This window comes from Lissotriton vulgaris, unplaced genomic scaffold (genome assembly GCF_964263255.1).
Source record: "Lissotriton vulgaris unplaced genomic scaffold, aLisVul1.2 SCAFFOLD_746, whole genome shotgun sequence".
In the NCBI taxonomy this organism is placed as follows: Eukaryota; Metazoa; Chordata; class Amphibia; order Caudata; family Salamandridae; genus Lissotriton; species Lissotriton vulgaris.
Genome location: NW_028253106.1, coordinates 827,599 through 843,597, shown reverse-complemented (window position 1 = coordinate 843,597; position 15,999 = coordinate 827,599). Strand labels below are relative to the sequence as shown.

General features: G+C 47.2%; 1 protein-coding gene across 1 annotated transcript in view; it reads right to left on the bottom strand.

Moving 5' to 3' along the window:
* LOC147661164 (prolow-density lipoprotein receptor-related protein 1-like) overlaps positions 1–15,999 on the bottom strand; it is an 887,002-nt gene that overhangs the window by 67,721 nt on the left and 803,282 nt on the right. Inside the window, exon 23 of the mRNA XM_086951270.1 lies at positions 8,169–8,384. Within this exon, the coding sequence (XP_086807396.1) occupies positions 8,169–8,384 (216 nt within the window). The remainder of the gene's footprint in view (positions 1–8,168; positions 8,385–15,999) is intronic.

Below are 15,999 nucleotides of genomic sequence, written 5' to 3'. Positions count from 1 at the left end.
ACAACCTATAACTTTAGCTCTTATGGACCCACTGCAAGCACAGTCAGACTTTGCAAGGAAAGTGCCCTTTGACGATAGAAATGTAGCGCACTCACTGCTGCTAGTGAAAAAAATGAAGCAGAAACCAACCCCTTTGGTGCTCACAGGTCAGTCCCTGGTTGACTACATCGAAGTAGTGACTGGCATTCAAAAAAAACACCTGAGCAACTCCAACTCGCCTGAATCACTCACAGCCTAGGTAAAGCATGTCACGATGATACCTAACTGATGGTTATGGGGTGTTGGTGTGAGGTGGGCAAGGTTTAGTGTGGATTTGGTGCTAAAAAATGCACCTGCAACATGCTCAAAAGAGATAAAAGCACCTCAAATTTGATCACAGAAGTCAAGTGAGAAGGGCGCTCCCATCTCTAGGACCTTAATGCAGAAAGTTCTGTGCACCCCTCTTAAGATTGGCACCTTGAGCCAAGTTCACCCATGTAAATGCCGCCCCTCTCAGAACTTCTTTGCCGCCAAAGTTGCTCCATTAACTCGATAGTACATTTTGACTGGTGTAGGGCAAAGTCCTGTACTAACAACTTTCACAGGGACCAACCTCCATTTCATTCAGTTTAACTAAATCTGTATCACTTTATGCACAAGGGTGGTTGCACATGTGTTCGAAATGAAAATGGCTACGCACTTCACAGAATCCTAAACCAGATCTGCTCTAAACAGTCAAACATACAAGCTCTACTCTTGGGGGTTTTAAAGTATCCTATTCTTGACTAAAAGATTTTGGGATAAATAAGCGGGTTAAAAAAGAAAAAAATACTGTAATAAATGCAACTTCATAATGCAATACCCATCAGATCTGCAGAATGAGGTTACAGGCTGAGTAAGCTCCGGACCACTTCAAGAACTGTTACTAAACTCTAAAACAGGTCTCAAGTTCACCTCAGCAATCAAGATCTTTAATCAAAATTAATCAATCATGGTTTTTTTGAGCGTGACTACTCACCAGTAAAGGTCTCAGGGGCCCGGAAAGGGGGGGGGGTGGGGGGGGGGGGCTGCTGCAGATTCCAGTCCATGAAGGAGGGGGTCTGTCGAAGAGCTAGGTTTTGAGGTTTCTCGTGAAGATGGGGAGTGATGTCTGTCTGAGGTGGAGCGGTAGGGCGTTCCATGCACTGGCGGTGAGGACTGAGAAAGAGCAGCCTTCTGATCTGGTCTTTCTGGCACGGGGAACCATGGTGTAGGAAAGCTGGGCTGATCGTGGGGTTCTTTGGGGTGCGTGGAAGTTTATTTGGCTGCTGAGGTATGCCTTTCTGCTGTTGTGGAGGGCTTTGTGTGCGTGACTGAGGATCTTGATGGTGATTCTAGCCTCGATGGGGAGCCAGTGGAGTTTGCACAGGTGTTGGGAGATGTGGTAGGTTGAGGACTAGTCTTGCAGCGGCGTTCTGGGTGTTTTGTAGCTTGTGGGTTGGGTTTTTGTTTATTCCGGTATAGAGTGCGTTGCAGTACTAGAGTCTGCTGGTGGCATGGGTGATGGTTTTTCTATGCATGAGGGAGATCCATTTGAAGGTCTTACATAGGAGGTGGAGGAGGTGGAAGCAGGAGGATGTGACTGAGTTGATCTGGTGGTTCATTTTGAGCTCGGAGTCTAGGATGATTCCAAGGTTGTGTGCGTGGTCCATGGGGGTGGGTGGGCTATCGAGGGCTGGGGGCCACCAGGTGCCGTTCCAGGAGTCTGGTGTGGGCCCATGAGGAGCACTTCTGTTTTGTCTGTGTTGTAGGCAGTTCCTTTTCATCCATTTGGCAGCAGCTTCCATGCCTTCTTGGAAGTTGTGTCTGACTGTGTTAGCTTCGTTGGATAGGGAGAGGATGAGTTGGGTGTCGTCTGCGTATGAAACCATGTTGAGTCCATAGGTTCGGACGATGGGGGAGAGTTGAGCCATGTAGACGTTTAATAGCGTTGGGCTGAGGGAGGAGACCTGGGAGACTAGGCAGGTGGTTGGTGTAGGATCCGAGAGTTGAGGAAATAGAAATTTTACGTGGTCAATGTGTCCCCTGCGTGTACCCCACGTTTATTGTATGTGCATGTCACCCATGCATTTCCCCTCTATGGCCTGTAATAATGATGCCTCTGCATTTCCGTCCCACATTAGAATGTCAGTTGCCAAGCCTGCCATGAAAGAAACGTTAATTCTGCACTGAGGCCTATGTTGCCAATGTCATTGCATTGTGCACGTTTAAAAGTCGAGATGAACCCGTTTTGTGGCTCAGCCTGAGCCAGTCTCTGAATTCAGGTTTCTTGCCTCAAGACACTCTGAAAGCTGCAGCTCAGCTACGTATCCTTGACCTCTCCCATACTTCTGGCTCAGCCGAGAGGGGCCCAGCCCGGCCTGCCAAGACAGTATTTTGCACACAGTTATCTGCTTGCTCCACAGAAAGACATTCCTGCCTAGTGAGGAAGGTAAACAGAACCCGTCTGCAGAGATAGGGCCTAGCCTTTCTGTCTCCGTTTAAGTGATTTACAGAGCTCGCATCCATAGAAGGCCCATGGCCCCCACGCAATGCATGAATATATGCACACACTGGCTCTTGGTGATGAGCAACCTTTGCTTGAGCGACCTTTTCTTCAGACGATACATCCTCCAAACTCAAGATATCAGATTATACCAGATGTGCAGGTCGCCCTGACACTAAAGGCTTCTCTACTAGACTGAGAGTCAGCTCCCCCCAGCTTCCCCCAGTTATAAGTTAATTGCACGTCATGACCAAGTTGTGCATACAAGTAGGGTAGAGGTTCCAGCTGACCATGCAGACCCCCTCCATGTAACCACCCACCTATGACTCACCTATGACTCCTCAAGTGAACGCCTTCTTACACGCCCTCTTGCACGCCCACATGCTCTTATCTCTCTTTCTCTTGCTCTGCCTGGAGCGCTCCTCCTTCTCTATGCAATGTATATTCCATGTATAAATATTGTACTCTGTGAATAAAGTTCAGAAGACCCTTCCTGAACCTTAGTGGTGATGGAACCCGATTCTCCCTTAACTCGAGTTACTGAAATAAAGCCCTTTTGAATCGGACACCACGGACTCTGCCTCTCATTATATGCATGACCCTTTGTTTAAGTATAGAAATTCTGACAGGGTAATATTTAATTTACCACAGAGGGAGGGGAGTCTGACTTGCTGCGTTCTGCCAGAGAGGAAAGAGTAGATCCAGTCGAGGGCCTTGTCCCAGATGCCTGCGTTGTGGAGTCAGTGTTAGAGTGTGGTGGAATACTGTGTCAAAGGCCACTGAGAGGTCGAGGAGGACTACTGTTTCTCCATTGTCCAGTAGGGAGCGGATGTCATCTGTTGCGGCGAGGAGGGCGGTTTCTGTGCTGTGGTTTTTCTGAAGCCTGATTGGGACCGGTCGAGGATGTCCTCTTCGATGAAGGTGGCTAATCAGCTGTTGATGGCTTTCTCAATGACTTTCACTGGGAACGGGAGCAGCAAGATGGGTCTGTAGTTTGAGTTTGGTGGGGTCCGCTGAGGGCTTCTGCAGGAGGGGGCTGATCTTGGCTTGTTTCCTGTTGTCGGGGAAGGAGGCGTTCGCTAGGTAGCGGTTGATGGTGTGGCGAAGCATGGGTGCGATGTGTCAGCGGCTCTGTTGAAGATGTGGTGGGGACAGGGGTTCGTGGTTGCCCTGGAGTGGATTGACTTCATAGTCTTCAGTGGTGAGGGCTGTCCAGCGGTCTATCGGCGTCAGGTGTGGCTGATGGGGGCTCCGTGTGTTAGTTGTCTTCGAAGTGGTCATAGATGTTCTTGATTTCGTGGTGGACGAAGGTGCTGAGTTTGTTGCAGAAGTCTTGAGAGGGGGGGGGAATGTCAGTCAACTCTATGGTGGGTTGGGCGAACTCAATTTTGAAGAGTTCTTTGCTGTTGTGTGCTTGTGTAGAGATTTTGTCTGCAATTGCAGTTTTCCTGATGAGCTGGTGGTGGCGGCTTTGAAGTTGTTGTGGGCTTCTGTGGATGTAGAGTTCCTCCAGGTCTTCAAGTGGCGGCACGTGCACTTGGACTCTCCGAGTTTGAGGGTGAACCATCTGGCCTTGGCAGGTGTGTTCTTCTTGAGGGGGCTATGGTGTTGATGCTGTCAGTGATCCATCTGTGCAGAGTTCGGGCAGCGGTATTGGGGGCGTCTTCCGTAGTGGTCGGGTGGAGTTGCTGTGTGAGGAGGTGATCTTGTAGTCAGTGATTTTGGTCCAATTTCTGGTGTCTGTGGGTGTTCTGAAAGTGAAGTGGATGCATAAATGGTCTTTCCACAGGAGTTCGGTGGTGTGGCTGAAAGTGATGGAGTTTCCTTTTGTGAAGCGGGGGTTGAGGGTGTGTCCTGCTGAGTGCGTGGGTTCAATCACAATCTGGCCGAGTCCAATGTTGTGGAGGTTGTCCAGGAGGAATGTGTGTTGGTTGTCGAGGTGGAAGTTGAAGTCTCCCAGCAGGGTGTAGTTGATGGATATGATGGCATGGGGGAGAGGTCAGTGATTGAGTTGGCAAATGGTACGCAGGGTTCAGGGGGTTGGTAGAGGAGTGTTCCCCGGAGGGTGGTAGTAGGGCTGGCCAGTATCTTGAAGTGCAGGTGTTTCATCAGGTCTATGGGCTCGTCAGGGAGTGTGCTCAGGCGGAGGGTGGATTTGTGTACAATAGAGATTTCTCCTCCTGGGCTGATGGGGCGGTCCTTCCTGGAGATCTTGTATCCTTAGGGAATGGCAATGGTCGGTCCAGAGGTGGTGTTGGTCCGGGTTTCTGCAAAGAATGCTGCGTCTGGGGTGGTGCTGTTGAGGAGGTCCCAGATTTCGGTGGCATGTTTGTGGAGTGATCTGACATTGAGGAGGATGCATTGCAGGGTCTTCAGTTTGGGTGTTTTCTTGCGGGCGGGTTGTGCTGGATCCATGTTCTCGGCAGTGCTGTAGGTGTGCTGGCAGCGGTGACAGCTGCAGGGTCCGTGGGTGTCAGCTGGTGGTGCGAGCTTGCAGTTATTGCGGCCTGGGTTGAGTATGTGGAGTGCCGCTGGGTTGCAGCGTTGGCGGTCCGGGGTTCCTGGCACTGGACAGGGCACAGACGGGCTTGCCTTGGTTGTGCAGCGGCAATTCCAGCTGCATGGCCGCATAGCACCATTGGAATTTTGTATCCTCATGTGGATGGCCCCTCTTACATGTGTTATTGTTCAGGTTATATATAAGAGAACTCTTAAGTTGGCCTTCCGCTTTGCTCCTTAACTGTTCTTTTACTCGTGCAGTGAAACTTCTGTTGCATAATTTGCTTGCAGTGACTTTCTCATGTGCCTCACCACTCCAACACTGCTTCAGTTGCTTCATATCCCTTAATCTCCCCGTCCTCACCACCCCTAGGATGCCACATGTTTTGCTCTTTTTGTTACTTTGCTAACGCTTTTATTTATATAGGGCACGCCCCAAGGGCCTGGGAAAATTAAACACTTGTCCCATTATCAAATGAAGCGGAGCCTGATGGCAAACTTGAACAGGGATCCCCAGTTCACCAGTTGGCAGCTCGCACCACTGCGCCATATTCTTTGCCTAGTCATGTTGCAGTGTGCAGTACCATATGTGGTCAGAAGAGGTCCCAATGGACACCTAGTGGCAAGCCTGTGGTACTGCACCATCACTGTTTTGAACGTGGAGTCAGGACTGCAATTTTCACTCCAAGTTCTACGGCACCATGCAGGTGTAATACATAAAAAAACATTGTAATCTAAAATGCTTTGTAATGATAGTCCGATTTTAAGCTACTAGTCTGAAAATGACCTTTTTAGAACGTCTGCATTTTTCTGCCTAAACCAAATGTACCTATGCTAGTGCCCAAGGCCACAGGACTGAATGCCTCTCCTGTAGTGGTGGTGTATTACTTCCAGACACAGTGACAAAAGGGCCTTAGGTGTGGGGTAGGGTGTCAATATCATGAACAGGATGTGCTGGGGTTTTGTACTACGCCTTACTGAGCTTTAAAGAATAACCTCTGGCTTGCCCACCCCATTCCGGACTTCTATGGTCTGCCTGCTTGGCCGTTGACAAACAACTTACACCTAAGTCTACTTTCTCTTTGTGGTAATAAACAGTTTGGATCCAAACCCAGGAAAGGGGGATGGTTAGTCTAAGGCCCCACCCCACCAGCTGGTACCGGGGAACCATGTGGCACCTTCGGAACCTCTTATCAGGACACACCTGACTTGTGGAAAATTCCAAATAAGGACAGCCATGTTGACTGAAGGAACAATGGACCCGCTTGCTTTTAACCCAGGCTCATCAGAAATAACTCCAAGGGTCATCTTGCTCTGGTTGAGATACTGGCACACAATGAGGGCCGACTGGCTGTACTCGGCATCAGGAGTTTACCCAGGATTCTGCAAGGGTGGGGGCTGCTTAAGTCACCGGGGGACAGTTTTGCAGGGGTGCTGCAATATGGGCTACCAGTAACAAAAGCAGCAAACCAGAATAGTCCCTTCACTTTAGTGTCCAGCCTCTAAGGGCCAGACACTGCTTCACACGTGACCCTCACCCCCTCCCTCCCAAACCCCCCTTGTAGTGGTCAGGCTTCCTCACTACGCACCGTGCAGGGGCTGGTCCGGCAAAACTGCCAGAGCTGCTTTGGGTTCCCATTCCGGCCCTTCACACTTTCGATGCCTCCCTTCAACTGCCCAGCACCAACTGGACCTGCCCTAGCCTCAGCTTGAGTTAAGTCCTTCTCGCCAAAGGGTGTTCGACCCTTCGCTGGCACCAGTGTATTCCTGAAGAAAAGGTAAAGATGAAGAAATCTGGGCACCTCGTTACCATGAAGTGACCTCTTTGTGCCAAGAATCAATCACCAATGTAAAGCACCGGTACCTGAACTTTGTGCCGAGAGCCCGCTTCGACCAGCAACGCAAATCTCCAGTGACAACCTGGTCTTCACACTACAGCAGCAACTCTCCTTGACACCCAACCTGCTCCTCATGCTGACAACAAACTCCGTGCTGCCAACATGAATGGCACTCTGCACAGATGTCAGACGGTAACTTCACCATTCAAACATGGTTCATTTACCAACTCACGCTCAATAGCGGTTGGCCTGAACTTGTCACTTCACTCAGTTCAGCATGACCAGATAACTGTCACTTTGTGCTATTTGGAACTGTTGTCACCTTCAACTTTAAAGACTCCTCTCCAGTTCTACAAATTGGATTTTGACTTTTTGGTGCCATTTGATTAAAATGTATATTATTCTAAATTGGTTTGTTTTTCTTCTGTTATGTTTTCACTTTCTTACCGTTTGAGAGCTGCATAAATACTCAACACATTGCCTCGCAGTTGAGCCAGACTGCTTCGTGCCAAGCTACCAGAGAGTGAAGCACAGGTTAATTTAGAGACTGCTCTGGCTCACCCTGACCAGGATTGTGTTGATTATTTGAGTGGGGCTTCCAACCCTCTCAACTAACAATTTCTTATAGTATTTATCCTGGATTTTTCAGTTTTACTCGGAGACCACATGTAATTGTTACCAGCTCATGCACTCCAAAGCAGCAAGCACCCCCACACACCCTGCCCTCCTATATTCTCCTCTTTCATCACAATACTATATGGTAGAGTAGGGAGAATAGCGCTATATCACCCTCTGTATACACCTTAAACCACAAAGGGCAGCCATTTAACAACCATACATGCTACCAGTGCACCTAGTGTTCGTACTACTGGAAACTGCACATGTGGCAACACCTGGGATTACTTAAAGTGGCAGAAAAATTATATTTTCCATTACTGCACTGGCGGATTATCTGCTCCAGACTCCTCCGCGGCTTCCTTCGTTGGTTGAATAGGAAGCACAGAAAGTCTTTTCCCAAAAGCCATAGTGAACAGAGAAATTCTCCACCTGTGTGATGTGAAACTAGCATTTAAGCATATTATGGCTTTACACGATTGATTACAATTGTCAACATCGTATACTTAACTTTCGAAGACTAACGTGAGTCCATATATAAACTTATTTGAATCCCCTGAATAATTAATAACACGAGCTAGATCTTAATTCCCTTAATATGTGGGGTGATAATACAGCACCAACAATTTGTTGCCGTGATATTTTAGGAAGTTAATGGGCAAGACACAGAAGCTGAAAATAAAAAGAACATTTCAAAATCGGAGAGAACATACCTTTAACCAGGGTGCCTTTGTTCTTTGTATCCACTGTAACCCATTTGATGCTTTCAGCTTTAAGGTCCATCCAGAAGATCTTCTGCTCAGTTATGTCGAAGTCAATCGAAAAGATCTGGTTCTTCTCGGTGGACATTACTATGTCCTCTTTCAAGCTCCGTAATCCGACCAGAATCAAATCAAACTGGATGGCTACCAGCAGCAGCGGCTCGGAGCCTGGGGTTCAAAGAAAAACACAAATGTTCTCCAGCTCATTCAAAACATAACGCAGCTGAGGACTTTCATTACCAATACCTTACTAATTGCTAGGAACTTGTCTTCTTAAACCCAGCACGCATTTTCAGGAATATGGATGTGAGCTACAGTCCCAAATTCCAACTAAATTAAATTACAGTTCCGTATATAGTCTGTGTAAAGTGATTTCACAAGGTGCTTCATACATACGTTTATTAGTAGCTACAGAAGTTGTATACATCTGCTTAGTTACTCTGTGTACACTGGGCTGGGGTCGTCATGATCGAAGGGAAGGAAACAACTGTATGGAGGAGCCATTATTCCGGAGATATTACAGTTCCTGAATAGATACATTACACTGTATACACTCAGCACAATGTATCTTGCCCAATGTCAGGGTGACAAATACTTTAAAATGTATGCGGCAGAATATGGCATAAGGAATAGAGGTGAAGAGAGGATCAGAGAGGGTAGTTAGCTGGCGCCTAAGCTACTGGAGACATTACCCAAAAGTGGATGCCCAAGATTTCTAAATCCCCAAAAGCATACCTATATCAAAAGAAGTCGACTGTCTTCTCTGGAACCCACTACCACTACCATTTTGTCAGTCACGGAGAAAAAGGGAAAAAAAGGGAAAAAAAGGGAAAAAAAGGGAAAAATCCCACATTGAATCTGGCAGAGCAGTCCTTGTCTCATTCCATCACGCAAATAGAAGGCCATCTTCAACAAACCACAGGCCTAATACCACATCCTGCACACTAGAACTCACACTTGCACCACCAAACCCTACTAGTATGGCAATAAGAATTGGAGCCTCAGGAAAACCATGTGTTACTCTATTAAAGGAAGAAGGTCCAGCTGCGACCCGTGCAGGTAAGAGTGGTGGGGCCAGGTTTGTGCGGGGGTGTTGCTTTGGGGGGTGGTCGACAGACTAGGGAAAAATAATTTCATTTTCCCTCTTGTTAGTCTGTCGAATTCCCCAACCCCCCCCCCCCCGCTTTGATCTGTACGGGCCACAGCTGAGAAGGTCCCTGATCACCTTTGGATACTCCAAGCCAGTTGTGGCGCTATTCCATCTTCGATTGTCACCTTGTGTGATCTTAGGCAGGTAGAAAGCAAACTCTCCGTGGCAGCAAGGACCACTGGAGGAGATTTAAAGGAGGTGCAGTAGACTGTTCATGCAAAGTAAACTGAGTTGACAGAACCTTACAAGGGAAGCCTCTATCCACAAAACCCTACATTCCAAAAGAACTTAATGAAGGTGCAGCACAGCCCACCAGCAAGGTCTAATTTTCACTTGTGGGCTTTTGTCTAACTAGAGACCTTGAAAGGGTAAGCAATATATACAGAGCAGAAGCTCATCAATGACTGCCATTTTGTACCAGAAATAAAAGGATAAGAGCAACAAATACACTGCATACAGGCCTGCACCTTCCAAAGTGATCCAAAGATATGAGCAGCAGAAAAATCAAGGCCACTACAGCAACCTCACCCTTTACATTTAGATTGCCACTCACACAATCCTACCACTAACCATATCGTTAAAATGTGGAAGTATACTAAAGAGGATGATGCCAGTGATGGAGAGGTCTTGTAATGACTCGGGAGGGGAATGTTGCATTGTTTGCATAGGATTGAACAGACAAATGCTGACTGCACTGTTACTACCCGATGTATGAAAACTAAAAATCTGTTTGCAAGTGACACGTAGATCTAGGGACTAGGACTAAACCCAAACACCACAGCGGTACAAACATTAATCAGGGCAAACTAAAAAGTATGCATTTCCCAACAATGAAACCTGAATTTATGATATTCGAAAAGCAAGGGATGGCAAAGTGATACATGATGGGCAGTGTCAATCTAAAAAGAGCAGTGAAAATAGACATGTAAACAGAGTGATGGCCAAGAGAGTGGACAAGGTGGTAACATTGAGGGTCTTTAGTGAGGGAAAGAGAAAAAAAGTTGGTGGTGTGGAAGATAAAGGTAGAAATACAGCACGGGACGAGATGGCAGGATTTAACGAATGTAGTAAAGGTAAGTCAGGTTGAATGACGAGGTACAGCTCCTGAAAGTAAAATGTTCTAACACCCAGCAGTGGTTCCAGCCAGCAAATCATCATTCACACAGATGGCGATTTAGCAATTGGAAATGTTAATACTGAAAAGTCGTGGAGATGTTCAAGGTACACCTGCATTACAGTATATAGAACTCCGCCAGCAGCCTTACAGGTCGGTAGGCCCGCGATTGCAGCGTTATTCTCATCCAACGTAAGGGGCACTGCCAGAAATGGTTGTCGCGGGCCTTCGAGCAATGCCAAGGTAAGGTGGTTAAAGTAGGGGAGTTAGTCAGGTGTGTTTTGAGAGGGTGAAGCGTAGGACTATAGTAATTCACAAATCTTGCTAAGATGCCCTTTGCGTAATATATAGACTGTGATCTTCTTGTAATTCAGTGATCGTTGGGCTTGTATGGTGACTATGCAAAAGTGCTGTCAACATTCTGCCTGATCAGTCTGCCTCGCTGTATGCCCTAGCGCAGGTATGTTTGCATGAAATAGTATTAGGTTCCGAGCGCTATATGTGGGCACTATTTGGTCATGAAGCAAAGTTTGACTGCATCGGCTATGTGCACCTTCTGTAGGAGTGCAATGTGTGTGGTGCCTCAAGGAATGCATGCCTTGACAGACACCACAGCAGATGCAGACAAACTCCACACGATTACCAATAAAGTCTGGTCTTGCGAGGGTTAAATCTGACCCGGAACATCTGGGGTCTTAAGGTTGATGATGGGTACCTGGCATTAGTTCAATTCCCGGGAACGCACTGAGGGAACTGGTCTACTGCCTGTCTGGGTTACACTCACAGTTGAGTCGCCCTATCCACGCAGTGCAGTTATCTTTTTTCAGGGATTCTGCGCAGGAACAGAACTATGCTTGGGATCATAGAACATCCGCCTATAGGGACTTGAGTATGGCAGTTCAAATTACCACTGTACTCCTGGTGGTGGACCAAGCACAGGCACACTGGCAGTCTGCCTACTGTATTATGAGAGTGGCTGTCGGACTGCCACAAGACCGCTAGCTCCACTGGAATCCAGGATCCCACTGCGCCAGGGGGCTGGAAATGAGCAGTAATATGCAAGCAGTGCCACTGCGGCACCTCCAAGCATATGCCAACTTTAATTTACATGCCTTTCATGGTTGTGAGTCCACCATGAAAAGCGTGGCAGGCATGGCAGTAAGGGGACCTAACAGACCCCCCTGCCACTTCTTGGCTTGGAAGTGTATGTTGGGGGGGGGGGCGAGGAGACATGTGCCCCCCCCCCTAGAATTGCACCCCTGTTCCGCCTACTCTTGTCCTTGCAGTCCAGGGTGGTTTATGCGGACAGGAAGTCAGCCGGTTAGTGCTCCATGCGGCCCCCACCCAGTAGTGACTCACCAACTGCTAGAGTTCAGCTAGACAATTTCACCCACTATCTTCTATAGACTTAATTTCCCTCTGCTCTTGTTAAATCGGCTTGCCTGCAGATGTAATATCTTCCACCATTGTGGAGCAGGGTTGTAAGACTGTCCAACCTGTTCGTGTAGTGATTAATCTCTACCTGACATTTGGGTCAACAATGTCAACAATGGAAGCATGAAAAGGAATATTGCCCAACAGTGGGAATCAGAACAGTCTCCCACCCTTGAGACCTGGAAGAGTAACTTAGATTGGAATATGTTCCGGGAAAAAACTGTTTTTGTGGCAAGGGGCCACCCTCGAAAGTGGGCGTCAATATGGGGACCTTGGAACCAATATAGGGGAGAGATCTGTGTGCCACCCAGGAATACTGTTTTTGATGTACCCCATCCCCGTAAGGTCTTTGATATGCTTGTATTTTTGTGTCCTGTACCCCCCGTGGGCGACATGCTGAATGTGACATTCTTCTGTATTGTGTTTTTCTCTGATGCTTTGGTTAAATAATTTTTTTTTAAAAACAATGGAAGCATGCCATGGTGGTCACTCTGCTGAAAAAAACTTAATTGGACCTGGCCAGGCCTGATCATTATCGACCCATATCATTGCTGCCTCAGGCAAATTAGCTGAAAAGCATGTGAACAGACAACTTTCCAGTTCTTTAGCAGAGAACATGATCTTGCATAGAACTCAACCAGGCTTCCGTCCATCCTATAGCAGAGTCAGCTCAGTTACTTGCCTCTGAATCTGCAAGGCAGATAAAGATGGGGGTAATACTGTAGCTTTTCCCATGCACAACTTCAGTGCTGCATTTGACACTATCCCATAATATTTTTATGAAGCAGTTATGGAGTGGTGGCATTAGCAGCAATGAGCTGCTGTGGCTGATCTTTCAGCAGGAATATACTTTACAGGTGACACAAAACCCATTTCAGTCATCGATTTTCTAATTGAAGCAAGGAGTGCCCCAGGGATCGCCACGGAGTCAAATGCTTTTTAATACTTATGTCAGCCCTCCGGCTGAGGTCTAAGCAGCATTATTTTACCATATTTTCATACGTTGATGACACTCACCTGAGCATCACCTTGTCTCATAGCAGTGACACGACAGACTCTTCACTACATGCGTGTCTCAGACATTACTTCATGGCTGGACCACAATTGTCTATAGTTGAATGCTGGGGAAAAACTGAGGTTTAGGTATGAGGTATGCATCTTAACATCTGGTCCAATGCCTGATGGCCAGACAACTTTGGCCATTTACCTTCTCCCAAGCACAAGCGGAAGAACCTGGGCATCTGGTTTGAGGAGAACCTGCCAATACACAAATGACTGCCTTTGCAGGAAAGTGCTTCGGGATGTTGAGATCCTTGAAAAAAGTTCTCCATCTTCTCCCAGAGTCTGCCAGAACACAGCAATGCAGGCTATGGTTATATCTACTACAAAGTTCTTTACTTGGGTGTCACCCAAACACGTTTGAATATGCTTCAACAGGTCCAAAAAGCGGCTGCTCGGACAATGCTTGGCCTTCCAAGATGCGCTTCTATTAGCAAGCCACTGAAGAAGCTTTAATGCGGCCAGTGAAACAGAATCCATTTCAAGGGTCTGTTATTGCTGTAAGATGTTCAGTCAAGGCCTGGCAATTTGGAGGACTATGCTTACCTTCTACGCTCCAATTCGAAACCTTAAGTCAGTCGCGACCAAATTGGCCATGGTGCCAAGAATTTTAGAAGCTAGAATTGGTTGTTGTGCCTTCAGTTATTTGGCCCCTAAAATCTGGGACCGACTGTTAGAACTCCAGCTCGCCCCTCCGAGACCTTTAGAAAAAACTGAACACCATGTTGTTTAGACACAGTTAGAACCTTCTCTATGTGCAATACTGGTAGCTGTAACTAGCCTCCGAGCACTGGGACACTTGGTTAGAAGTAGCCATGCGCTTTACACGTGGCTTTACTATTAGTTAGGCAGCTGGAGTCACCATGCTGGAGGAGTCACAGACACAATTTGGGAAGTCGTCAAGCAGGCCAAGAGCTCATTCTTTGTGCCCTTCAGTGCATCATGCAATCCACCGGCTCATGCGGACCCAGATATGCACCAACATTTCGGTCTCCCGATCATGGGATGCATGGATTATGCAAGACTGTGCCCCCGACACTAGGAGCCTCACTTAAGTGAAGCCATCTTGGGACCAGGCACTCTAGTGGCCCCCCAAAAGTGAGTTATTGACAACGAATTTCTTGCAAGTCCTCAATTAGTGTGGGAAGCCCGTTCTGCAGAAAAGTCAGTTAGAACTGTATTGCAGGGTTAATCATGTCAATTGCTTCCCCCTTTTCTGCTCCAACAGTGTAGCTGCCGGTCAAGGTCCCTTTAGACCAAAATATCACATCACTTGCGTATAATCTGGACTGATAAAAGTGGATTATCCTTTTTAATACTGTCTGTGGCTAATCAAGCTACAGTCAATCACTGAGATACTGGATTTAGCCAGCACCATTCCACATCCCCTCACCTGTGCCTGGAAAGCCTCTTTCAGCTCACACAGTCTGGCAAATCGTACTGGAAGCCATCTCAGCCTCCAGCCAAATATACCACACAATATTTGAGGAAATAAATGCTTCAAGAGGAATGCTTGGACTTTTGAGACTATGTAGGAATGTTCGTGGTTGGACTGGTCAGAAGTAGTGCCTTACCAGGCACAGTGCAGTGAAGCCTACCTGGGACAGTGCTGGCAGACTGCACTGGAATGCACTGAGGTGGACAGAGATTGGCTGATCAACACTAGCTGGAGCTTGGAAGGAAAACTAGAGCTCCTTCGCTTCATAGTTTGTTGACTTTAGTTTTAAGATACAAAAGCGTGTGGGAGGATTTGGGTTTCTGTTGTACTATGAATGTAAGCTATTGTTGAAGCCCCGCTGAAGTCTACGCATGTGCTGCTGCTTGGCACACAAGATCAGCTTGTTGTAAAACATTCCTGTATACAATTGTTAAACTTTAAACTTCTTATTCTTGTGCACTTACCGGTTATATTTTGAATATGCGAGTCTTGATGTGTTGTCGGCACGCCGATTTAGTCCGTTTTCCCTGGCTGCCAGAGATCGGGTAGCGCACACTGTGGGCTCATATTTGTCATACTCAAGTCTTCTAAACTACTCCGAGTCCCGAAATTCAATATCAGATGAAACCTTACCTCGGCTACAGTTTCACCAGAGCTGGATCACCTTGGCAGAAAGGAGTAGAATTAAACAACTGTGCTCTCGCAACTACTTCAAGGTATTTACAAAGTTACAAAACAGAGTGAGGTATGGAAAAATAAACAGAAGCAGATTCCTCAGTGTGTATTCTTGTCCCAGCAGGGAGATGGTTTATTGCATCCAGACTATAACAGTCTCACAAAATGCCGACACGTGTTTCGTCGTGTGCCGTAGAGTCAACGCGACTCTTCAGGGCTTTAGACTCAACACCAGGAATGGGTCGAGTGAAGTCTGGAGCTAACGTTAACAATCCGTGTGGGTGGTTTAGATAGAAGCCATGATTATTTGCAGCTCAAATAAGTTGAGAGAGTGAGGTTGGAGTGTCCAGTTATGACCATTAGATTCCGCCTTAGCCGGTGTGTAAGAGTCTACACACTAAGCAATTATCTGTCTGGAAACGGGTATGTTTCACATGGTAGGGTCGAAATTGATTAGTTTAGCTGTATTCCGCTGTGAGCAGGGTAGCGAGGTGTTCCGAGTATTGGCTCTGAAAGCGTGTGTCTTTCAGGCGGTAACCGGGAGGGGATCCGTCGATCAGTGAACATCCAGAAACGTGTAGGTTTCAAAGATAAGCGGCGTGTTGGATTCAGGTATCCCTCCTCTTCAGGTTCCTGGTGGCCGTCTATCATGAACGGACCCTGCTCACAGCGGAATACAGCTAAACTAATCACTTTCGACCCTACCATGTGAAACATACCCGTTTCCAGACAGATAATTGCTTAGTGTGTAGACTCTTACACACCGGCTAAGGCGGAATCTAATGGTCATAACTGGACACTCCAACCTCACTCTCTCAACCGATTTGAGCTGCAAATAATCATGGCTTCTATCTAAACCACCCACACGGATTGTTAACGTTAGCTCCAGACTTCACTCGACCCATTCCTGGTG